Genomic DNA, 26055 nt, shown 5'->3' with positions numbered 1-26055 from the left:
AACAGCGGAGTGGTTCTTTGGAATCAAAATCAGCTTGGAAAGTTTTATACATAACTATAAGTCAAAGATGTGGGCCTTCTGTGCAATGATAAAAGTTAATTTACTGTACAGTGAGTAAAGATGATCTGGTCCAGAACGCCAGACATGAAATACCAGCTTAAACCCAGCAACACTTAAACTAATCATCCTTTCTTTAAAAAACATCCTGAACAAATTTGCCTAAAATAAATAATACTCCTTTAAGAATGTACATTAAACATTTAATTCAGAACATCATTAAATTCTTTGTACTTGAGAAACAAAGACACGTCTGTGCAGTCAGAACCCAGCTTTAGGGCTTTCTTTCTTTCCTGTCATGTAAAGGTGCTCTGGGCAGATTTCAATGAGGGATCACTCACTCGTATTAACAAACAGTGGGAATTTAATGTTGATTGATTGATTGATTGATTGATTGATTGATTGATTGATTGATTGATTGATTGATTGATTGATTGATTGATTGATTGATTGATTGGTTGATTGATTGGTTGGTTGGTTGATTGATTGGTTGATTGATTGAATTTTAGTGTCCGGTTGATTGGTTTTATTTTAGTGTCATGCACCATATGTGCTCATCCCACATGGGATTATAAGACACTATACATAAAAACATATAAAACAAAATGGCCACATACAAGTCACAGGCACAATTGTTCTGAACAAAGATACAGCATATGTTGTCTACTATCCCAAGCTTTTCAAATAAAAGTAGCAAATATAAAAATATACCTGTCAAGCATCCAACTGAGAATTTTATCCTCAAATAGACAAAAATTAATCTGCATTACTTCTCTTTATACATTCAAATAAGGAAAATCTCCAATCAGTGTACAGGGGACAGTAAAGGACAAAATGATCTTCATCTTCCACCACATTAAGGTCACACAAAACACAGACTCTCCCCCCTACTGGGAGACTTTTATACCTACCCATTTCCACTGACTCTGTAAGTGCAATTAAATTGCTTAATTTCCCAAAGTCCAAAATATGGACTGTGTTGCTCAGAAAAAGTTTTGTTTAATCTTTTTCCTTTCAATTATTTCTTAACCTATTCATTCCACATGTAAGTCTTGAAAGTTGTAACAGGGGAAATTACAGTTGGCAATAAAGTTATACAACTTTCAATTTGGAACAGAAGAATAAGTTTGGAAAGTGCCTTGAGATGACATGTTTCATGAATTGGTTCTATATAAATAAAATTTTATTGAAAATTGATGAAGATCTCAGAGGTAGGATAATACTTATCAAACCCAAAAGCAGTATATTTAAAAGGCAAAAACAAAAAAAATCCTCAGACAACTGTTGGAAATTGGCAGTCATTTCAGCTGCTTCTCTCAAACCAACCTAAGTCTATGGGGGAAAAATGCTAACCACTGTATCCCTTCTAATGCAATCAGTCAGTTTTGTTGGGAATGTTCTGAATTTTAGTTAGATCGGGATGATGGATGTGTGTGTTTTTCTCAAGCTGAATTTGGAGTGCATCTGTGTTTATGGTGATACTTTTCAAAAACTAAAGTTATGAATACATAAAATAACTTTTGTTCGTTTAACTGGTGTTATTTGGTAGGAAAAGCTTACTTACAGAATGATTTTACTTTGAATGACTTTAAATGATCCTAAACTAAGTTTAAAATGGAGTTTAGGTGAAGGAGAACCATGTTAATCCAGTTTTAGGTACTCCTCAAGCTGATTTGTATTTATGTCAATGTGACTTGAGTATCATGTTGAGGAATCTTGTCAATCCTGACAGAGTTACACGAAAAGACTCAATTGCGTGTGACTAATATCTTAAAGCAAGTAAAGAAATATGTAATTTGAAACTCTTTGTGTTTGCTTTAATGATACCTGACTGCTTTGGAAACTACAATGGACTGTGTCAGTTAAGTGTGGGTGTGACACATTATTGGCTCAGAAAAGAGGACACCATCAAAGTAACTTATTATTAAGAAAACTGCATGGTGATCCATGGTGATCCAGAAAAATAGGTGATAGGTCATGAAAGATTGAAACTTGACACTGTCCGAGATATCTTACCCTCTGATCAAAATTTCTTAAATGATTTAAGTTGTGCGACAGAAATATTAGCAATCCACAAACGGCCGATCTATTTTAATCAAAACAGAACTGTTTTGTACAACAATAGGTTTGGTTTTTCTTTGAATAATTATCGCTAAGAGCCAAAGGAAATGATCAACAAAGTAATTTTTATCAAAATTACAAAGTCAGGTCACCACTTGATTATCAGGAAGTAATAGCCGTACTGCTCCCAGTCTCTGTCATTTATTGTTTAATGAATACCTGCCGGGTGAGGTGTTATAAAGCAATACACGAAGGCGTCAATTTGCACACCGGTGTTCTCAAAAAGCAAGTAAAGCACACATATACAGAATAAACATACAAATTCTCTCATATTTACTGACAAAATACATCAACTTCCAATTAAAATACTTGAGTTAATACACTTTTTGATAGTAACGTTCAACATCAGTAAAATTAAAAAAATTAAAAATAAAACTACTAAGCTACAAAGAATTGTTTAAAGTAACAAATAAGAAAGAACAGAAACCAATAACCAATAAAGAGTTGCAGTTCAGTGTAAACTTGTATGTTTGAGAGCCACAGTTTGTTTTGTGGAACTTGAAATTAGACAACATTAGCTCTAAAAGCTAACACAAAACAACACTTGCTATGTGTACAACAAAAACAAGTTTCCAATGCACAGCAGAAAACAATTTTTAATAGAAAACGTTTCAATATTTAGTTATTTTTTTTAATTAAAAATAAATAACACTTTAGAAAAGTGATACTTAATGTTGTGTTAACTAGTCATCACAGTAACTGTAGGGAGTGATGGACCACCAAGATGGCATCTTACTACAGCTGATAGAACACGAGTTGTGTTGTGTATTTAATACAGCAGACATATATTATGCAGTTTGGTAAGATGAGAGGGAAGGAGGGAAATCACAGATACAACACGGCAAGCTCACGTTACTGGACCACCAGTGTTTAAACCTTTTCTTCATTCTCCTTTTTCCTTTCAGGGGTTGCTACAAAAAGTTGACTGTCTCCATCTAACCCTATCTTCTCCATCTTCTTCTGTCATACCATCTACCTTCATTTCCTCTTTAACAGCATCCTTAAATTTCCTCTCTGGTCTTCCTTTAGACTTCCTGCCTGGCAGTTCCAGCTTCAACATCCTTCTACCGACATACTCACAGTCCCTTCTCTTTACATGTCCGAAACATTTCATTCTGGTCTCTCTGGCTTTATCGCCAATAACATAATGAGGTGTTCCTCTAATGTAATAATTCCTGATTCTATCCATCCTTCTTATCATTAACCTCAAGCAGTTAAAGACCATAAATAAAGCAACACTATGAGCCTCATACAAAACAAAATAAAGTTAAGATAGTTGAATCCTACACTAATTTTCTCCAACCAGACAGAGCCTCTTAATGTACACCGTTTGATGAACAGAAAATGTGGCAGCTGCATCTGGTTGAGCAGGTAGGGCGAGCTTGGACTGGTGCACGCGACAAGCGTGCAGAGCTCCGGTTATAAATGTTTTTTTTACTGGAACAAAAACAACTTCATAATTAGAGACAAACCCGTATTCAAGGGCCAAAAATGTATTACGCCAAAAATTGTATTGGGATTTTTTTTTACCAACTCTACAAATTTAATTGTGTAATATTTTTTTAAATCAAATAAGTCAGATTTTCTTTAGGAAAAGAGCATAAATCATTGTTGGTCGAGAATAGAAAATGTGTTTTGCACATTTGCCTTATTAAAAACTGGTCATTCAGTTTGCAAATTGTTTTGCTGACTGGATGACAATCTCGATAAAAAAATTTTTTTTATCTATTCTCAGCAATAAAATCAGGATTTGGGTCACTTTTTCTTCGAAAACACTTGCTGTATTTAGTTAATTTAATTAAACAAGTTAAAAGCAAATTTTATTTATTTTTAATAAACATTGAATCGATGGGATCCTATTTGCAATGAAATTAAATAGAATGCAAAAGGTGTGGAAATTAAAAGAAAAATAATTTGTGTTGTGCCTAGGGCTGGACGATATAGAAAAAATCTTATTGATAAAAAAAATGCATATTAATCGATATCGATAATTATTGAAAATATTTAAAAACATATTTTATGTGCAGCTCTGCCTGGACATTTTATGATATTGCTAAATGATTTATCTTAATAAAGAACACAGAATTCAAATTAAATCTTTATTTAACCAACTTTTTTAACCATAACAGAATTATTTTAAAGAAAAATGACCTAAGAGACCTGAGTTATGTTATTAAATAATGACAAAGAATAAACTAAAGTGACCAGTAAAATGACCAAAATGAATATACCAAATAAATAAATAAAATAGCCTATTTAGGTGGGAATAGTACACTAGTTACTCCTTAGGTTTCAAAATTGAGAGGCTGACGCGGGGCTGAGGTCCGAGGTTGTGGCGTGTAAGGACGCAGATTGCAGCTCATTTTGCACTGATTCCCTGCACTCGTTGCTCAATTTAGGGAGCGCTGTTAGAGAAAAATTTGCATCCTGGAACTTTATATCGTGGATTAAGAGTGGCGAGTAGTTGTTTGAAGCCAGGTTTTTCAGCTGCAGACAACAGCAGCATGTCCATCACTATGAAGCATGTTACTGCATGCGTGATATCCTTACGCCGCTTAGACGCTTTTTCATTTTATCATAAAAAAGGGAGCCCAGTTTAGCTGCTATACCTACTTTGTTTTGGAAGAGCTTCCAGAGATGGCGCGGGGCTGCACAGCTCGCGCTGCTGCGTGTGTGAGCGGCTGAGCGGCTTACGTGATGAAACAAGTTGGTTGAGTTACCAGACTTTGTTTTTACCGGTTCCTTGCCAGTTTTACAAATCACTGTGGTTTATTTCTGTCAGACTGGCGAACTAGTAAAACCCTGTTTTGGGACCGTTTCCTCCGCCGCTACTTGCTGCGACATATTCACGTGCTCTGTGTTGTGGTTTGAGAGGGCGGCGCTTTGTGACGGCGTGCCTGGGTCCGCGATTACGATTGGTCGAGAGGAAGTAGTGACTGTAGCATCAACTAATATGATAGGCTGAAAGGAAGGAAGGAACGAAAACTCTCTATCGAAGTTTTATCGACCCTATTTTTTCCTATCGCGCCACACGTCTATCGATCGATATATATTGTTATTGAATTATCGTCCAGCCCTAGTTGTGCCTAACATTTTCAATTGCAAGAAGATTTTGATTTGTCTGTGTGATAATTTTGCTTTCATTAAAAATAAAAATCATCCCTGGTGGTGGGCCAAATTACTCTTGAATTGCTGTTGTTGGCCACACAAAATCAGTCCAGGGGCGCAAATGGCCCCCGGGCCCCGCTTTGGACACCATTGGACTAGACCATTCCTAAACCTTTGATTTTCTTCTGGTAAAGTCATTCTTTTGGTAAATTGGATATACACTTAGACACTGTGTTGCTAAAAAGTTTAATCCCTCTTTATCTTCAGCTTTTGTGGGAGAATTATTTAACTATTAACCTTTAAAAAAATAAAATAAAAAAAGACTCGAGAAAATGGCGCTCCTTTTGTCTTGACAACGAGAATTCCTCTTTATTACACCTGGAACGTACAAACGGGTTCCAGCAGGGAATTCTAATATTCAGATACAGAGCTTGCTTCTTTAAAGCCTACTGATTTGTGTGCGTTAAACACAAGAGTCTGTGTGTCTCCATTGGTGTTTGTGTGTTACAAGCTATTGACGTCAAGTTGGCAACTGGTCTAAACTTTTGGGAAGTGTTTATCACAGAGAGTACAAAAACAGAGCGATTAATTCCACTACTTGGAATATTACAGTTAAACAATGACATCCAGATGTTTCCTCTCTTACTCCCATTGGCAAGAGCCAAGAAAAAAGGTCAAAATGACCCTAACTTCCATACTTTAAAGAAAATTCCTGATAGTTTCAGGTCATAATAATAATAATTGAACTTTATTGATCTCACAATGGAGAAATTCACTTCTGCATCTTAACCCATCCCCTTGGGGAGTGGTGGGCTGCCACTGTGTGGCGCCTGGGGAGCAATTGGGGGTTAAGGGGATTGCTCAGGGACCCAGAATGGCAGCTTGTAGGAGTTGAACTCAGAATCTCTGGGACCGAAGCTCTGTGCCCTAACCACTAGGCCACCACTCCCCCAGAAGCTTTTCACAAATTTAGCCACCTTTAAAAAACTTATTGAACTTTAGGAAGGTGAATCCAGATTACTATTCTGCCACTAATGCTGACGACAAAGGGTAATTGGTCACACATAGTTTGTGCAGATTCAAGATTTAGGTTTCAGGTGTGCCTTAGCATGAAGCTGCCCAATAATTACTGCTGCAACACCCATCAGTGTGACACCGGTTGGATCATTTACAATTTGCAAACAATGTAATTGGCAAATGCAAGTATGTGTCCAAGCTTCTGCTTTTGGGTTGATTTTCTTAAAGAATTACTGTCAGTGTATTTGATACTGCAGTTGATTACCTTAATCCCTCAAGTCTAAGGGTAATCAGGCCTATTTGTGGCTTTTTCTAATCATTCAAGTCATTTGATCATCTAAAACATTTAAGTATTAAAAGAAGCAAAAAGAGAAGAATTTTATAGGAGTCAAACACTATGTAAGGTAATGTTCGCAACTTTAAATTTTCTGCATAATCAGGTGTGGCTGCTGATCCTTTAATCTCCAGATAATGAGTAAGAATGGCATCTGGGCAATTATCTACAAGCAATCTAGCAATCTCTCCATGTCCACAAGTGAGGTAACTTCAACATTAAACATAGAAAACAGATAACATACTACATATTGGCAATGTTTATTTAAATAAACAAAAAAGCAGAAACAGTAAGTAATTATGATTTTTTTTTATTTCATTTTAATGTAATTGAGACAAACTTTAAAAACATTCAGGATGTTTTCAGAGAAACAAAGAGTAACACTAAGTTTCAGTTTCCAATTAACTTCTTGTATAACTGCTCAGATCAGCTTTATTTACAGTAGTCAGACTTGTATCAATAAATATTCAACCCTCTTGGCCTCAGTGAACTGCAGCGTTATCAATGCACAGAAGGTTCACAGCTTGGACTTTTAGTCGAAGAAAAAAAACCTTGCCAGGTTGGCATTTGAGCCACTTGGTCCAATATTTTGAATCAATATTCTGTTCAAAGGCCCCATTGTCAGCTTTCTGATAGAGTCTGGTGCCAAATATAATTATAAATTGAAAAGTACTTCAGTTATATTTATGTTATCAAATGGTAATTGAAATGAAAAACAGAAGCTATCAAAAAAGTCTCCTTTTTAAGGGTGTACACTGCTCACTGCCAAATAATGACTACGGACTGATCAATTTAGTCTCAATCCGTCCATTTACAGCTACATGAAACATGTTATACATATTCAGGTCTAATCTGATTTTTGTACATGTTTGGGAAAGTAAAGTGATTTAATTGCATGTACACAGCAAATAATAGCCTGTTTTTGGTCATTAACTTAACAAAATGTCTTTTTGGCTACGAAACACCAATCCCCTAATAGTTGGTGTTGTTCTCTTTGCCTGCAGTAACTTCTGTGAAATCCTCCTGGTAGGTGTCTACAAATGTCTGGTGAGATGCTTGAGGAGTTTCTTGCATGTACAGCCCATTCCAAGCCCATCCTTAGCATGAAACCCAGAATGGGGCTTTGACTCATAGTAGCGGATGAGTTGACCATGTCCTGTTGTAGCATAACAGCCACATATCAATGTCAATTCAAACTCTATGTTTCACATCTAGTATATTTTAACTATCTAGATTTTTTTTTAAATCTGCTGATGAGACATACAACTTCATCTTTAATGAGCCAGCGCAACGTCCAGATTTGACCAAAAGTTGGATTTAATTTGTCACCTACTTTTAGCTTTGAAGGTTTTATTTGTGTGTGTGTGTGGGGGGGCAAAAAAATTCTTGTTTTTCTTGGCAAAACAATCTGTAAAGACAACATGGTCTGATAAAGATCTACTATAACAAACCTTCTTTTAGGCGTGGAGATCTCTGTTAAATTGAACTCCCACAAATGACAGTTGGAGGAAAGATGGAAAAATACTGTATTTTATAGCAGGGTCTTAAATCCAAGTCCTCTGGGGATGGTGTGCTGCAACTTTTAGATGGGTTCTTCCCCAAGTCTAACACACCTGGATCAAATGGGTTAATTACATCCTCAGCGTGCAGTCATCTTCTCGTGTTTCTTTAAGGACCCACTTTTTTGATTCAGGTGTGTTTAAGCAGAGAAACATCAAATGCTGCAACACACTGGTCTCTGCTTTACACTTTTCGTTTGTTGAGACATGGAAAATAATAGTGTGGATTAATGTTATGTTAGGTTTTTCTTAGTGATGGTGAGATGAGGCCTCGTGAGGTTAATTTCACAAAGCTTTGTTTGCACATGAAAGCACCTACTGGCTGACTGCATAATCACAGCCAGAAATTTAAACTGTGATACTTGTCTGTATTTTCATCCTTTAGGGCCCTGGGAAAAAAGTATAGGTAAATAATAACCATCCATTCCTCTTATGATTATCACACATGTATAATAAGATATTTAACATGGTCTGTGTGTATTGTTTCTGACTAGAATATTATATGGCTGGCTGTGTATGTTTTTCTGTCACTCTAGTGAAGTGGCTTTTTGTGCACCTTGGAGAATTATCTCCAAAACAGGGGATCTGCAACAGTTTTTGGGTTTGATGGATTAATTTTTTTTCACACTACTTCTCCGGCCTTTGAAACCACCAATTTTACTTTTACTTTCTTTTAGCTTTTTTTACTAAGAAAATTTAGAAAAGTAATTTTTTTTATCAAAATATATTTATATTTCTTATTTAAAAATATGAAACATGCAGTAAACCAAACCCTATCACTATGAATCTAGAGTCAAGGAGGACCATCAGATGCTCATGGTCTATAAAATCTGAATCATTTCTCATAGTTGCCTGGTGAGGTGGTCTCCAACTTCTAATGCAGCTGCTGGTTCTGGTTTTATCTCCTCCTGAGGACTTTGTTCCAACATTTGGAGAGGAACCACTTTGGAGGCAGAAACATTTTCCTCTGCAGAGAGCTCAGCAGCGGCTTCATAAAATGCAGTCGGCAAAGAAAGTTGGTCCAACAATGTTGAATTCCTCTTGTGTTAATAAAGGGATGTCAGTTTGTGAGCCAACTAATGCACCTCACCTATAAATAAACAGTAAAAAATAGGGTTCTTGATAAGCAAATCTAATGAATCCTAAGAATGTTACATTTAATTTACCTTATTGGGTTAAATTAAGTCAAATATTCCCACATTAGTGAAACCCTCCTTTTCCTAGCTGGTTCCATCCTCTATTATCCCCTCACTCTCTTCAATCTCCAAGCTCCTCCTCAACTAAACTTTACAAACTGTCTTCAAACTATGAAAACTCTTTATAAACTCTACTATCCAAGCTAATAAAATTCCTTTCAAAACCTGAACGAACCGCAACTCTCCAACAAACACCCACATTTTGACTGAATATTGAAGCGCCTAAATGCCTGTCATAACTCGCTGGAAGTCTGAACCGCTTCCAGGAGCTACCTAGCGAGGTCGAAATAAAGCAAGCCTCGACACGCACTTTTCATAATCAACCCCTCCATTACTCAACACGCTTCAAAGCCTCGGCTCTTCTCATAATGCTGCTTTCATTTTATAGTTTCCCTTATGAGAAATAGTAGAAAATGTGTCTACAGTGGCCACATTTGCACTATATTTAGCGGCCCTGTGGACGTCAAAACCAGAGCCTCAGTACACATTGATGTGTACTGAGGCTCTGGGGCAGACATTGTCTGGCATCACAGTCTGCCCCTTTGGGGGCTGAAAGTTACACATGGAAAAATGTCTTAGAAAAGATGCCTTTTTGATATTGCTTCAATGTAAACAAAAGGTTATGGGACCCATTGACTGTGGGGAAAAGGCAGCTCGGCAATGGCTGCGTGATGTTTGGGGCAATGCTCTGTTTGGAAACCTTGGGTTAAAAGAACCACTTACATAGAGATTATTACTGACCTGGGACACTCATTCACAGAAATTGTTCCCTAAAGGCTACAGACTTTTTAGCAGGATAACACGCTCTACCATATTGCAAAAATTATTCAAGAATGGCAGGAGGAGCACAACAATCCGTGGAGGCTGCAACTTTACTTGCAAAATTTAAAGGATCTGCTGTTAACATGTTTCCGGATGCCACAGCCCAGCTTCTAGTGGAGTCAGTGTCTTGTTGGGTCAGGGCTGGTTTTCTGGCAAAAGGGGGGCTAACACATGACTAGACATAATTGTATCCCTCATATGTATATTTTGTACTGATTTCCAGTTCTCAACCACTCAACCCTGTTGGAAACTAAATGCTGTCTGACCTAACTCTTTTGTTGCCGGCCTGTCACTCTTTCACAACAGAAAGCAGGATAAAAACAGTTTAAAACATAAACATTTATGGGATTAATGAAGGCACAAATCACAGATGTGAAACTCAAGAACCCATGCCTCATATTAAAAAAAAAGCTAACCTTGATGATCTTGCTGAAGTGGGATGATCAAAAGCTGATTCTAGGAAATGTCCAACAAGGAGGCTTACAACAGGAACAGAGGAAAACAGTAATATGTGTGAAACGTAGATATAGGAAAAATTATTGTAATTGAGCCCATTGGAAACAGCATAGGAGAACAAAGTAACATAGAAACCAAAAACTGACAGAAAACAAACTTAAACTCAGCAACAACTTTAATTCAATTCAATTCAATTCAATTTTATTTATATAGCGCCAAATCATGAAACATGTCATCTCAAGGCACTTTACAAAGTCAAGTTCAATCATATTATACAGATTGGGTCAGATTATACAGATTGGTCAAAAATGTCCTATATAAGGAAACCAGTTGATTCCATCAAAGTCCCGACAAGCAGCATTCACTCCTGGGGAAGCATAGAGCCACAGGAAGAGTCATCTGCATTGTACATGGCTTTGCTGCAATCCCTCATACTGAGCAAGCATGAAGCGACAGTGGGAAGAAAAACCACCCATTAACGGGAAGGAAAAACCTCCGGCAGAACCGGGCTCAGTATGAACGGTCATCTGCCTCGACCCACTGGGGTTACAGAAGACAGAACAGAGACACAACAAGAGAAACAAAAAGCACAGAAGCACACATTGATCTAGTAATCTGTTCTACATTAGATGGTAGTAGCGGGTGAGCCGTCTTCTCTGGATGATGTCACAGTTAACAGAACGCCAGACCAGGTGTACCTACTATGAAGAGAAAAGAGAGAGAACAGAAAGTTAAAGCAGAAATGACAACACATAATGCATAATTGAAGAACAGTAGAACTCAATAGAGTGAGAAAATTAGATCCTGATATACTCCAGTAGCCTAAGCCTATAGCAGTGAAACTGTAAAGGTAGCTGAGAGTAACATGAGCCACTAGTTATAATTTTTGTCAAAAAGAAAAGTTTTAAGCCTAGTCTTAAAAGTAGACAGGGTGTCTGCCTCACGGACCAAAACTGGGAGTTGGTTCCACAGGAGAGGAGCCTGATAGCTAAAGGATCTGCCTCCCATTCTACTTTTAGAGACTCTAGGAACCACCAGCAGACCTGCAGTCTGAGAGCGAAGTGCTCTGTTAGGAACATAAGGGGTAATCAGAGCTCTGATATATGATGGAGTTTGATTATTAAGGGCTTTATACGTTAGAAGAAGAATTTTAAATTCTATTCTTGATTTAACAGGAAGCCAATGAAGGGAAGCTAAAATTGGAGAAATATGATCCCTCTTGTTGATTTTCATCAGAACTCTTGCTGCAGCATTTTGGATCAACTGAAGGCTTTGAACTGCATTTTGTGGACTTCCTGATAGTAAAGAATTACAATAGTCCAGCCTTGAAGTAACAAATGCATGGACCAGTTTTTCAGCATCACTCCTGGACAGAATGTTTCTAATTTTGGCGATATTCCGGAGGTGAAAAAAGGAAACTCTGGAAACCTGTTTAATATGGGATTTAAATGACATGTCTTGGTCAAAAATAACACCAAGATTTTTTACTTTATTACCAGAGGCCAGGTTAATGCCACCCAGATTAAGTGATTGGTTAAGAAGTTTATTTTTTGAGGACTCTGGCCCAAAGATTAAAACTTCGGTCTTGTCAGAATTTAGATGCAGGAAATTTAAAGTCATCCAGCTTTTGATGTCATCAAGACATGACTGCAGTCGAAGTAATTGATTGGATTCGTCAGGATTTATGGATAAATATAGCTGAGTATCATCAGCATAACAGTGGAAATTAATCCCATGCTGTCTGATAATTTTGCCTATCGGAAGCATATATATAGTAAAGAGAATTGGTCCAAGGACTGAACCCTGTGGTACTCCACAGGTGACCCTAGAGTTTGAGGAAGATTTATTATTAACATGAACAAATTGGAATCTGTCTGACAGATAAGATTTAAACCAGCCTAATGCTTTCCCCTTAATCCCTACAGTATGTTCAAGTCTTTGTAGGAGAATATTGTGATCAACTGTATCAAACGCAGCACTGAGATCTAACAGGACAAGTATAGACACAAGTCCATTATCTGAGGCCATGAGAATATCATTAGTGACCTTCACCAGAGCTGTTTCAGTGCTATGATGAGCTCTGAAGCCTGACTGAAACTCCTCAAGTAGGTCATTACTTTGTAAATGTTCACAAAGTTGATTAGCAACTACTTTCTCAAGAATTTTAGATAAGAAAAGAAGATTAGATATAGGTCTGTAATTTACTAACTCATCTTGATCAAGAGAAGGTTTCTTAAGTAAAGGTTTAATAACAGCTACTTTCAAAACCTGTGGTACATATCCATTTACTAAGGATAGATTAATCATGTCTAAAATAGTGCCACTGATCAAAGGGAATATGTCCTTAAACAACTTGGTTGGGATTGGGTCTAACATACAGGTAGAAGGTTTAGATGAAGCTAAAATTTTAGATAGCTCAGAAAGCTCTACTGCTTCTAAACAGTTCAAACACTGCGCAGATTCTAAAGATTCCGCCAATGCTGCCTCACTTACTGAGGACGAGGTAATAGACTATGCTATCACAAAGCCCTCTGGTGGGCTAAAGTTGCTCAAAATCTCCAAATACAAATCAACGTCTTCCAGAAACATTATTAGATAATTTATGTTCTAAAAAAACATTTGTTCTAAAGCAAAAACAAGTTGGCATTTTATTTGTTAAAGGAGAGTTTAAAACAGCCGATCAGTTATTTTTACATAACAGGGTTTTTAAAAAATGTTCATATTTGTTTGTCTAAAAAATGTCTTGAACTGCCCTCTCTCATTTATCTTCCATGTTCTCCTTCTCCTCCTCCTCTTCCTCTTTGTCATCACTGCTGGTGTCCTCTAATAGCCGCGACGTCAGAGCCAGCCTCTGAGCCACAGCCATAACCATGGCAGCACCTTTTCCACTTCCGTCCTCCGAGACGAGAAACTTGATTTCGCATTTGGGGGCGAGGAGGTGCACCACTTCCTGGAACTCATCGCTGAAGCTAAACCCAATGAGAACCAAAATGTTAAGAGATTCAAAATGGCTGTAACTATAACACAGGAGGTCTCTCGGTTAACAGACATTTTAGGTGGAGAAGTCAGCAGTGGATGTTGACTCCCATTTTAGCCCAATGATTGCTGGTATTCATTGGGTAAATACCTGATCCATTAGTTAAATCTCTCACCCATTGATTTGCATTCAGAGCTTCTCCTTAGCAACTCTAGGCATAATGTTGTCCCTCCTAAACAAAACATTGTTATTAGCTTGTGCTGCAGGTAGCAATTAACCTAGTTCCTGAGAACACCAGTTCTCTTACTTTTATTGGTTGGGTGTGGCCAAATTCCAAGATCTGAGTTTCAAACTTGTGATGCGACTTTGGGTCTGCTACCAGTAGAAGTCTCCCCAAAGCATTCTTTTCCAAACAATAAAGATGGATGAACGTGATGATATCCTGTTGTTGGCCAGGCAAATGCTTAAAATTTCATGTTTATGGCTAGCAACATTGGCGCTGGCTGCGTGCACAAACCATACGTCTGATACATCACTCCCCCCAATTTGCAAAGCTGGCTTTTCCCTTTACAAGTCAGCTGATGCAGGGCTACGTCTACTTGCTGGACAGTTACACAAACAGGGCACCCTCAGAAGACAATGGACAGAAGATTGAAGGCCTGATCTAATCTGTTTTAAGGAAACCTGTTACCATTTTCTATGAGTTGCCCTAGATGACTTGGACATTGTGATACCACCAGGTTTCTTGGGCAACTGGTGCTTGAAGCATAAATGTTCAAATTGTAGTGCAGCTTTTTGTTGAATTTTAGAGTGATGTGCTGTATTTGCCATATGCCACAACTTTCAATTAAGACATATTTACCTTTAATAAAGGTAATCTATATTTGGAATAAACATAGATGAATGACCTGCTAATTGAAGATGTCTTTCCTGGGTAACTTCCTTTTTCTTAAAGACCAGTGTGTCAGATTATGTGCAGCAGCTGTAAATCTTTTTAAAGCCAGATTGTAATTTTGGGATTTTTTTTTAGAAGTGTTATGCAACATTCTGAGATATCCCAAATAATGAGGTAGTGGAAACTCAATGAATAAGGAGCCAACATGGTAATAAAAACTTTCAAAGCTTCAGAAGGCCTGGACAGGTGTTGCTCGTCGCTTTGAGAGATTACGAAAAGATCAAGTGTAAGACTCCGACTCTTACTTGGGGTGTTTTCTGTACACCGTTCCATCGACCCCTACGGTGGTCTTCAGATGTTCCAGCCCTCGGTTGTCACAAATACGTTTGGCAATAGTTGCCAATGCAGCCGCACAGAGACGAGCAGAGCGTGAGGAGATGGTGTCACAGACAAGTCGCACCACGCGGGCGTCAACCAGATCCCACTTCAGATCCAGTTCGGTCAGAATCTTTTTGGCATTTTCCAGACCATTGTCCGGCCTTAGCAAACAAGACACACAGATAAATAAAATTAAAAAAACAGACGGTAGTAAGGACATAATCTAGTTGATAAGGATTCTGAAAAATTTATTGGACACTTACTCCTCAATCTCGGAGATGAACTTTGTCTCAAACTTTCCTGGAGTAGTCAGAGCCTCCGACACCTCCCCTTTAGAGAGCAGCTTCTCCTTCGTCAGATCCAAGAGCACCAGCCGAACTATTTCCCCCAGGTACATCCCACTGATCATCTTCTCAAAGCTGCAAGACACATCATCAGGGGCGTCATGTATAAAGCGTGCTTACACACAAAAAGCTTGCAAGATTTAAACCCACGCTACATTTTGACCTGCTTTTAACAAATGTGTGGCAGCCATGCAGCTTTCTATTTAAACACCCCCAAATACACTTAATTGTGACTCTGCTCAGTTTATTAAACTCAAGGAGAATCAAACCAGATGATTTTTAATGAGTTTGAGCTCTTATGGTCTAAACCTGTACAAATAAATTGAATCACATTTTGCCTCATACAATAACAAACGGCTAAAAGATTGTGGAACACTGCAAATTTTCCTCACTTTTTGTCAGATATAGATGCAAATGCACATCGTTCTGTGTGACACTGCAAAAGGAAAGCATAAAGTAAGTAAAGTTTTCTTGAAATGAGTGTGTTTGTCCTTGATTTGAGCAGGTAAATAATCTTGCCTGCCAAAGGAATAAGATTTTTGCACTTAAAATAGGAACAACTCATCTCCATCATCTTATTTCAAGTGCAGTAAATCCAACTATCTTATTTTAGGGGTAAAATACCCAATCCATTGGCAGATAAGATTAATTACCACCTCAAATCAAGGACAAATACACTCATTTCAAGAAAATTTTACTTCGTTTTTATCCCCTTTTTGCAGTGTATTGAGGACTAATCAAAAATAAATGTAGAAAATAGTACAGAAATACATGCTCAAGCAAAAAAGTAAATACACAAAAATACAGCAAATAAATAAATAAATGTAAGCAGTAATTAAATTATATAATGAGACAAATGTAAATATCTCTTTTAGTTTTATTTTTTCCTCTTAAGAATCACCTAATTCATTTTTCATTACAATTTATTTATTTATTACTTGGTTTTTAAATGCATTTATTGCTGTTTGTTTTAATATTTTGGTCTGTTTTAGTCTTTCTTTCTATATTTTTACCTCTTGGATTTCTTCAGCCCTATTTCTGTATGCATTTCTGCCTTGTTATGCAAATGAGGAGGGGTTGGTACTAAGGGGACAATTGCTCCCTATTGGTTGGTTAGCATCAGCCTTCCATAGCTGGAATCTTCATGCTGCTGTCGTCAATGGCTGCTGCTGTCGTCAATGGCTGCCGCCGTGACGTTGAATCAGTGAGCTGAGGCATTTGACAAATTGATTTGAAAATGACGCTGTAATTCCAGACTTTATTATCTGTTACGTGGACGCTCTGACTGAACATGTTCCAAATAGTTCGCCCAACAGAAACCACAGCTCCTGTGCTGGGAGCAGCTTTTGGCTTGGAGCAGTGGATCTAAACGGCTCCGTCTCGTTTCCAGGCATCTAGTTGTGGAAGTAGAGATGTTGAACTTTTGTTAAAGAAAAAAATAAAAAAATAAATAGTCGTTCAATTTGTGGGTTACAATAGAAAATGGCACTTTATTGATCTCCCGTGGTGTTGCGGCCTACGTGATTGTATGAACACTATTTGCTTAATATGAGGAAGATCACGTCTGGGTAAACTCGATTCATATAAATGGCCTGGCAGTCCAGCCTCGTTCATTACACGGACAGGTTTGCGACAGAAGACACGGCTCCATTGATTTAGAGCACCAGCAGGGTCAAGTGCAGCGTTTGCAGAGCCTGCAGGGTCCTGTGGCGCACAGCAGGTGGAAGTAGGATAAACTAGGCTGAAGTTAGCAGAAAAACCTGAATGTTGACTCAGAGTTACCTAATTCTAAGCTAAAGCTAATTTCTCAAGGCTCCCACATACTCGGGCGTAATGTGCGCATATTGTGAGCTACCCTTTATAGTCGAGCGTGCCTATTGCCTAAACATTTCTTGAGACAAATTTTTGCAATTCCACTTTCTGCCACTGGGTGAAGCAGGAACGTATGATACAACTTTTATTACAGATAAGCACCTAATGCTTTCTTTTCTAACAGGCTCCCCCCGCACATCTGTCAGTGCGCACAGAGGGACTCTAAGGCCGCGCGTCCTGGCGACTGTTGTCACATATAAAACATGTATGACACTGAATTTATACCGTGACACCGCGTACGACGTCATAAAAATTGAGCTCTGCGCATACCTACGTCTTGAGTATGTGTGGAGTCCACGTGGACATGTGTGCAACTATGTGGAGGCCTTACTCAGCAAGACGTGAGGTGGGTGTGACGGGAGAGCAATAAAGTGTTTCTGTGGTAACCCACAAACTGAACGATTAGGTAACAACTCCTGGATCAGCTGCTCCAAGCTAAAGCTGCTCACAGCACAGGGCCTGTGGTTTCTGTGGACTAGTTTGACACGACACCTGCCGACATCTGCGTCCATGTGAGCCGCTGACAGAAACACGTGACTGTGCGTTTATTTCTGTCTATTAAAACATACACAGAAATAAACACATAGCAAAATGAAGTAATTAATAAATAAAGTTGACAAGTATAAGGAAAAATAAATAAATTAGGGGATTTTTAAAAAGAGGAATAAATAAATTATCAAAAAATATTTACATTTATGTCTCACAGTATAATTAATTACTGTTTACATTTATTTGCTGTATTTTTTGTGTATTTATTTTATGCTTGTGTATTTATTGCACATGTATTTATTTCTGTAATTTTTTTCTATATTTATTTTTGATATGTCACAGTCAGTCCTACATAGTGCGCTGGTCATGAGTGTAATTAAAAGCATAAAATGCATGCAAATTATGTAAGGGCCCCTTTCGTTCTCTCTGAGAATAAAATGGTGTCTGATTAGGTCCTAACAAGTCGGGTGTTATGAATCCTATGGTGGTGGCAGTCATACATGCAGTGACACATGTACACACATCTTTATACATCTGGTTTTGTTTTTCTGTGCTCCTGCAGCACGTTTTACAATGTCCTGCTTATGAACACGTTTTAATGCATGAGGCCCCAGGGAAGGAAGCGCCATCTCACTCAGTTTCTGCAGCCTGCTGCCCCCTGGTGGCCAAATACCTGACATTACAACTTTGTGCTTTACATGGTTCTAAAAACTATGGTACAAGTTGGAAAGTCATTTATGTTACCCAGAAGTATTACTTTATTTTACTAAACATCTTGGCTGTGAAATGGATGACTGTGAATGAGTGCCAGGGGTGTCTTATATTCCATTTATGTCTGGCGAAACCAGTGAGATTAGCTGGTTGTTCTGCTCTGTGATCAGTCTAAGACTATTAGCTAAAGCTATTAGCAAAACAAACCAGCTCTGTTCTCTGTGTTGGAGATGTTTGGTCAGTCCAGCTGTAGATAAAAATGAGCCTCTCTGTTGTTGAAAACCATCAATAAACAAAATCTAATTGTTTCTGTTGTCTTCCTGTGATAAATGTGCCTAAAGAGTGTCTTTAGCACTCATGCAGCTGTGGTGTTACACAAGAAATACATCCGGAGATGTTTGAAAAGGCAAGAAAAAGATTGTTAGGCTGCTCAAATGTTAAGTAAGGTGACCAGATTTCTAAAATCAAATCTGGGGACATTTCTTGCTTGTGGATAAAAATCAATACATCTAATCAAGATGAAATTAGGAAACGGGGACAGTAATGGTTTCATTTATTTTTACATGTTTATTAATATTTAAACAATAAAAATCAAGTGTAAAAGACAGGAATGTGCCTCTCCAGACCTTTAGTGCATCCTAAGATTAATAAAATCAATAAATAGTGTTATTAATAGAAACTAGAACTGTGTCTCTGGGTTGGGGCAAAGTGGTGGGTGTGGAGGGGTCCAGAGTGGTTAGCAGGGTTTTTCAATTTTGTGGGGCCCAAAGAGCTCTGCCACCCCCTAAGGGGAAAGTGACACGAGGAAAAGAAAAACCAGTAAATACAAACATTTAGCCTGTGGCTGTCTGTGGAGACAGAGTCCCCCAAATTAAAAAAAAACTGCAACAAATACTCATTCTGTTCACATCTACATACCAATGAGAAATAGGTTTTTCTGCGTTAACTTCAAAAAGTAGCAGTCAAGCCCGCTGGTAAAGGATGATATATGTTTCTTACTGTCAACTGACCACATAAGGGTTCTGTGCATCACAAAGCCGATTAATTTCTCCCACTAATGAGCTATAAGCACATAGAGCACATAGTGCATAGAGCCTGTTTGGGACAAGACATTGTCCAATGGATTGTGGTGATGTGAGGTGAAACAAAGGCACAGACTTGGAAAACCCCTTGACATGAATGCAAGTGATTGTGTGTAGTGCAGCATGAGCATGTATAAACTTACATAAAGTGTGTATAACTACATTATGTGTATGTGTATGGTAGTAGCTGATGTGTGAGTATATTGTTTGATCCTTTAAGGTGAGTTAACTCCGGTCAGGGAGTCAGCTAACATGAGATCATCTCTGGTTTCTTCAAGGCGTTCTGTGTCTGAAGAGCCATCAGCCACGGTATCCAAAGATCTGGATAGAATAAGAGGAGAAGAGGATGTATTATGTGCAGAACTGAAATTTTTAAAACACAAGAAAAAAACAACAACAACTAAACTGCCTCTTTATTGTGCCACAGCTAGGGAAGTGCAGTGAAACTCATGTTCAGTGCAGAGACTCAGAAAGAGGTTATATCCTCAGACAATTGGGCTTCTCAGCTCAAACCTGAGTATATCATATCAGCACTTTATCACTTGAACTTTATTAATACTCTAAGTAAATATTTCTCCCTTCTCGTCAATCATTCTTTACATCAATATTCCTATTTTCCTCCACTCTCATTTAATCTCCTTACTGTCTTCCTATTCTCTTCCTTTCACCTCTTGTATCAATCTTACATTATTCTAAAACAGAGACATTATATATTTAAAATCACTTCCAAAAACATTAGATTGTACAACATGAAAATGTCCAATTATTATTATTATTATTATTTCCTCTGATTAAATACAAAAAATGTCAATTACCACAATACTAGGAGATACAAGCTAAAACAACATAATAAATGAACCTTAAACAGGCAGTTATCTCTTCCTCCATCGTTCTCAGATCATGTAAATATTTCTCATTCAGTTTTCCTGTTACTGACTCCTATTTTTTCATGAGGAACTTTCATAAATCCAAACTGAGCAGTAGAAAAGCTAAACCTAAGCCTGGAAGTCTATGCTCATAAATCACAACCATAAATCAGCAAAACAACTTGTAATAACTCTACTAATAACTAACTATCTGAAATATAAAGTAAAGGTCACCAATCAGTTCTAAAACATCTTTAGACGAACCCTTGTTGATCCCTGGAGAACCAGCGTACCAGATTAGCGCTTTACAAAGAGTTTTCAATCATTCTGTTACATTTTATCTGAGTGTCTTTTACTCATGTGAGCAGCAACTCGTGGTCTTGTCTTACTTTTTATTGATTATTTTTAACCTGAACACAAACCAAACATTTCTCACAGGATCAGCTTGATCCAAATAAAATGAATCGTTTAACACACTTACCATAACACAGCAGCTCCCCATCAGTTGCCACCAGTTGACGACTTTTCACTTCTTCTTCTTCTGTTTTAAAAGTGGTGCGCTCTTCTTCTTCTTCCTCCTCTTCGTGTTTTAATGGCATCTGACATCCAAAAGGATCATTACCGCCATCTAGTGGTGCACTCTGTTCCTCGTCTTTATATTATCAGCAGCGCAACCGGCTACCGCAACACATTTTCCCCCTCGGTAAAATCTGGGACATTTCCGGGGACAGCTTTAGCCGGGGACAGGTGGTCCAAAACGGGGACAGTCCCCGGAAAACGGGGACGTCTGGTCACCCTAATGTTAAGGCTCCAACATTATTCTATCAACTTTCTAAATTTTTGCTGTTTTATCAGAACGTGAAAAGGACAAAACTATCAACGGCTTAAATAAAAGTTTATTTAATTTCGGCTTGTTTCACTTCTCTGTGTAATAATTTTGTGTTTCCTGTATGTCCCATCTTTGCTTTGTGTCCATATGTGACCAGTTTTCGTTCATTTACTTTTTGTCAGGCTATAAATGTCTTCATTTCTTTTTTAATGGCTAAATTTTCCAAAGTAGGCTGACAGGATAGGGGGTTTGAGAGAGGGGGCCGGCATGCAGCAAAGCGCCACAGGCCGGAATCAAACCCGGGTCAGCTGCTTACGTGGGTCCATGGGTCCTTACACTCCTCTCTCCGTTTCTGTGGCTTGATGTTTTCTTGCTCATGGTTTTTCACGTGCTTATATAAAATTGTTGTGTTTCCACTGAATTTAATTGGCTTTTTACAAAACATACAGCTTTATTTCATTTATGGTATTAAAATAAAGCCAAACGGCACTTCATTCCCTCTTCAAGTTTTTCCGCTGCTGTGGTGTCTCTCTCTGTCCGAGTATCTGAGCAGCAGCGCGGTTGTTTGTGTGTTGAGTTTGTGTGAGAGCCTAGTGGGCGGGCCAGGCTGAGCCTGCATGCTGATTGGCTGGCGCCGCTGAGCCATGCACGAGAGGGGAGGAGGAGCAGCAGAGTGCCGTGACAACTGGGAGACTGGTGATGGTGCCGCAGTTGCTCGTGCGCTGACTGACACTCTGACCATTTGTCAGTGTCAGTTTTGGGCCCGCCCCACCCCGCACCCCCCTGCCCTGGGCCCGGGACAACTGACCCGTTTGTCCCCCCCTGTCGGTGGGCGTCCATATAGCCTATAGACAATTTGTGAGATGGTGTTGGGACTATTTAGGCAAAGATACCAGGGCTGTGATACTCTCGTGTGCAGTCAGCTGTATAAGGGCCCACTTCCCACCCCCAGGACTTGAAGATGACTTTACCTTTAGAAGTCACTTGTTGGCAGTACCCAAGCTGAAAGAATAGAATCTAAAACATGCATGTAAACAAAATTGTTGTGGTTATTATGTAATATAAGCAATTACTAATACAATGATTTAATGGTCTTTTTGAAAATCGATTGAATGAGAGATTGATGGCATCATCTTTTGTTGGTTTCACAAATTAACTTGTCAGTGATGGGGGCTCTTACGCTGCATTAACCTGCTTAGTTTTTATTTTCTCCAGCTCTGCTAGCAGCATCTCAAAACAGTGGTCTACATAGTCGGAAACAAAAAGCAGCAGTGAGTAAAATGTCTCATAACATTTTTTTTTTTATTGCTGGGGTGCAATTACACACAAGTGAATAAGCAGATACAGGAAAGTAAAAGACAACACACATGCATACATAGATACATGAAAATAAAAAGACAAAGATTGAAGCAACTAGTATAGTAGTGGTGATTATTTAAAAAAGTACATCTAATTATTTCAGTATATATGCAGTAGAATGGTGTGCTATATCATTAGCTTGAAAATGGGCGGAGGATACTAATATAAATAAAATAATAATTTGTAGTGATTGTCTGCATTGAGTATTCAAAAGGGATGTACAAACAATAATCAAAATATATTATATGAGGTTATGGCTGTTCATCATAAAATATGTGAACAAAATAAAAATGATAGATAGATAGATAGATAGATAGATTTTTCGGCCTCAACAGCCCAGAGTCACTAGCAGTTTAACAGTCTGATGGCAACAGGGAAAAAGCTTTTGCAGAACCTGGAGGACCTACAGCGGATGCTGTGGAACATCTTCCCAGAAGGCAGCAGGGAGAGCAGTCCATGGTGGGGGTGTGAGGGGTCCCTAATGATGTTACAGGCTCGGGACACACAGCGCTGTGATGAGATGTCCTTGATGGAGGGGAGAGGAGCCCGGATGATCCCTTCTGCGTTCCTCACCACTCTCCTCATGTTCTTCCAGTCGGCGGCACTGCAGCCTCCACCCCACACAGTGAGACACCTGGTCAGAATACTCTCTATGATGCTTCTGTAGAAGGTCCTGAGGATGGGCGGGGGCAGGCGGGCTCTCCTCATCCTCCTCAGGAAGTGCAATCGTTTCTGTGCCTTCTTCACTAGTGACATGGTGTTCACAGACCAGGTGAGGTTGTCCGTGATGTGTACCCCTAGGAACTTGGTGCTGCTGACCACCTCCACAGCTGAGTTGTTGATGAGCAGTGAAGCGTGGTGGGGCCGGTTCTTCCTGAAGTTGACGATGAGCTCCTTCGTCTTCTCCACGTTCAGGATCAGGCTGTTTCTCTCTCTGCACCAGCCCACCAGTTGCTCCACCTCCTTTCTGTAGTCCTGGTCGTTGTCATCCCTGATCAGGCCCACCACCGTTGTGTCATCAGCAAACTTCACGATGTGATTGGTGGTGAACCTGGGGACGCAGTCGTGTGTCATCAGATTGAAGAGCAGGGGGCTCAGGACGCAGCCCTGAGGGGAGCCCGTGCTGAGGGTGATGACATCAGAGGTGTTCTGTCCGACCCGGACCGACTGGGGTCTGTTGGTGAGGATGTCTAGCAGCCAGTTGCGAAGGGGTGTGCTGAAGCCCAGATGTTCCAGTTTTCCCACCAGATGCTGTGGAATGATGGTGTTAAACGCTGAACTGAAGTCCAGGAACAGAATCCGCACGTGTGTGTTCTTCTCCTGCGGGTGTGCCAGGCTCAGGTGAAGAGCAGAGGAGATGGCGTCCTCAGCGGAGTGGTTCTTTTGGTAGGCAAACTGGAACGGGTCGAGTGTAGGGGGAAGGCTGGAGACGATGTGTTCTTTCATCAGCTTTTCAAAGCACTTCATCATGACGGGAGTCAGTGCAACAGGCCGGCAGTCATTAAAGCAGGTGACTTGAGGTTTCTACGGCACCGGAATGTTGGAGGCTGACTTGTCCAGCGAGGTGTTAAAAATGTCTGTGAGGACACCAGCCAGCTGACCTGCACACTCTTTGAGCACCCGCCCAGGTATGTTGTCAGGACCTGGGGCCTTCCGCTGGTTTACACTTCTCAGAGTCTTCCACACGTCGGCAGTGTCAAGGCAAAGGACCTCCTCTTCCTGATGGGGGACAGCTTTCACTGCTGGAGTGCTGTTTAGTGCCTCAAACCTTCCAAAGTTATTTAGTCCATTAAAGAAGTCAGCACCTACATCACCCACCGGGGGGGGCGTGTTGTATTGGGTGATCGCCCGTATGCCTTTCCACATACTGGTGTTGCTGCCGTCATGGAAAAGCTCCTGGATTTTCTTAGTGTGGTTCCACAACGTTGATCTTGTAATATTATTTTGGACCCCTTCTCATGTAGGTATTTTGGGTAATGAAAGAGCAGATAGGTTGGCTAAGGAGTCTATGAAAAAAGAATATATTGATATGCCATTAAAGTTATCCAAATCTGAAGGCAAAAGTATAGTTTGGAGAGAAAGCAAGAATATATGGAAAAATAGGTGGGATAATTAAATAAATGGAAGGCATATAGGATACAAAATACACTTGATGTAGTAAGGATTAGAGGAATAAACAGGAGGGAGGAAATAATTATAAATAGAATAAGAATCAGTCACAGTTGTTTTAAATGGAACTCTTTGTAAGATGGGGAAACATCTTACTGGTTTTTGTAGTTGGTGTCATGATGTAGAAACAATAGAACATCTTTTTATTAATCGTATAAGATATGTGTCATGTTTGGTTTAAGAAGTCTGACCCACATGCAGAGAACACCGGCAAACAGGAAGCAGTTTAACAGTCTTAATTGATCTTAGCGCTAGGATTCAGGGAGGGTCTCAGAATCGGGGAAGCGCAGGGACCGACTCGGGCAGGTAACACGGGATCTGGGGGGTAAAGGGGAAATGGTTAACAGCGTATTACGCTAAGGAAAAGTACAACTAAAATCGTACGCTTACCACAGAGCTCTAGGAACTAAGCCGGGGGGGGAGGGGGGGAGTGAGATGGGCTCAGCTGATGTTTAAGGAGCAGATCACAAAGTGACCGGTGAGTGGAGGTTAGGCAGGGTCCAAGCAGCGCCGGCGGGTCCAGGGATCCGGAATGAACAGCGGGAGGAACCAGGAGAGTCTGGGGTGACCAGGGCGAATCCGGGGAGGGAAACCTCGTGCCCAACTTGGTACCACCAAGCAAGTTTGAGGGGAAGGTCGCCAGAGCAGAATCTGAGCGGGTTGTGGATTCGGGAGCCTGGTCTTCAAAGCGTAGAGTCACACGAGAGAAAGGTTCCAAAAACACGAGAGCACTGGAGAAAACACACGAGACAAAGATTAGATCCAAAAACGGGGATCGAAAAACTCACGGGTTTGAAGTTCTGGAGGTGGTTGATGGCCTTTAGGCATACCGCGACAAGGTAACACTCTGGCATCCTCCTGCTGTCCGTGCGCTAATCTTATAGTGCGCTGAGACGCCGCTGAACACGCTGCAGGTGTGACAGTCCCGCCCACCGGTCAACTCCTGTCACCTGTGAGTAAGGAGAGGAGGAGAGCGCAGAGCCCTGACAATATGTAAATCAAAGATTATTAAAAACGGAATTAGGTTTTAATAGGAATTTAGATTTGAGAATGTGGTTAATAAGCTAAATAGTATTTAGGGGAAAAAGAAGATTCTTCGGTTTAAAAAAAAACTGGGATCAGAGAATTTGAAGAATAGATATTTGGATCCAATAGATGGCAGTAGTGCAACAATAATGGATGCAAGCTGTCGTTAAAATCTAAAGAAGAAGAATAGCGGCCGTGGTTGTGAACATAGACATATATAAAGAGTAGACCCCGCATGGACCGCTCTCGCCTAGAGGCGCTGGCGAGATTTAGGGGAGCCATCTTGGGGCGGTCGAGAACTCAGCTCAGTGTAATGTGTTAACCAGGTGCACAATCAATTTTAGGTAACTATACTCGCCGATTATTGAACTAATTTTCACGTTGCTTT

General features: G+C 39.6%; 1 protein-coding gene across 1 annotated transcript; it reads right to left on the bottom strand.

Moving 5' to 3' along the window:
* Nucleotides 1-13428: 13428 nt before the first annotated feature.
* LOC118564630 (hexokinase-2-like) lies at nucleotides 13429-16312 on the bottom strand. Its single transcript, XM_036143513.1, has 4 exons — nucleotides 16278-16312; nucleotides 15184-15339; nucleotides 14848-15081; nucleotides 13429-13639 (listed from the first exon to the last, which is right to left on the bottom strand). Exons 1-4 carry the CDS (start codon nucleotides 16310-16312, stop codon nucleotides 13429-13431), a joined length of 636 nt encoding a protein of 211 aa, XP_035999406.1.
* Nucleotides 16313-26055: the final 9743 nt, after the last annotated feature.

The sequence above is a fragment of the Fundulus heteroclitus genome, chromosome 11, assembly GCF_011125445.2.
Source record: "Fundulus heteroclitus isolate FHET01 chromosome 11, MU-UCD_Fhet_4.1, whole genome shotgun sequence".
Lineage (NCBI taxonomy): Eukaryota > Metazoa > Chordata > Actinopteri > Cyprinodontiformes > Fundulidae > Fundulus > Fundulus heteroclitus.
Note: the sequence above shows the minus strand (reverse complement) of the source record. Positions and strands in the feature narration are given on the sequence as shown.

Excerpts from the sequence above, each read along its gene's own strand:
- LOC118564630 (XM_036143513.1), bottom strand. The coding sequence starts at position 16,312 with ATGCATACAGAAATAGGGCTGAAGAAATCCAAGAG. Across the intron at positions 15,340-16,277 it reads GGGCTGAAGAAATCCAAGAG|CTTTGAGAAGATGATCAGTG; the intron begins GTAAAAATATAG and ends TGTGTCTTGCAG. Across the intron at positions 13,640-14,847 it reads GTGTACAGAAAACACCCCAA|CTTCAGCGATGAGTTCCAGG; the intron begins GTAAGAGTCGGA and ends CATTGGGTTTAG.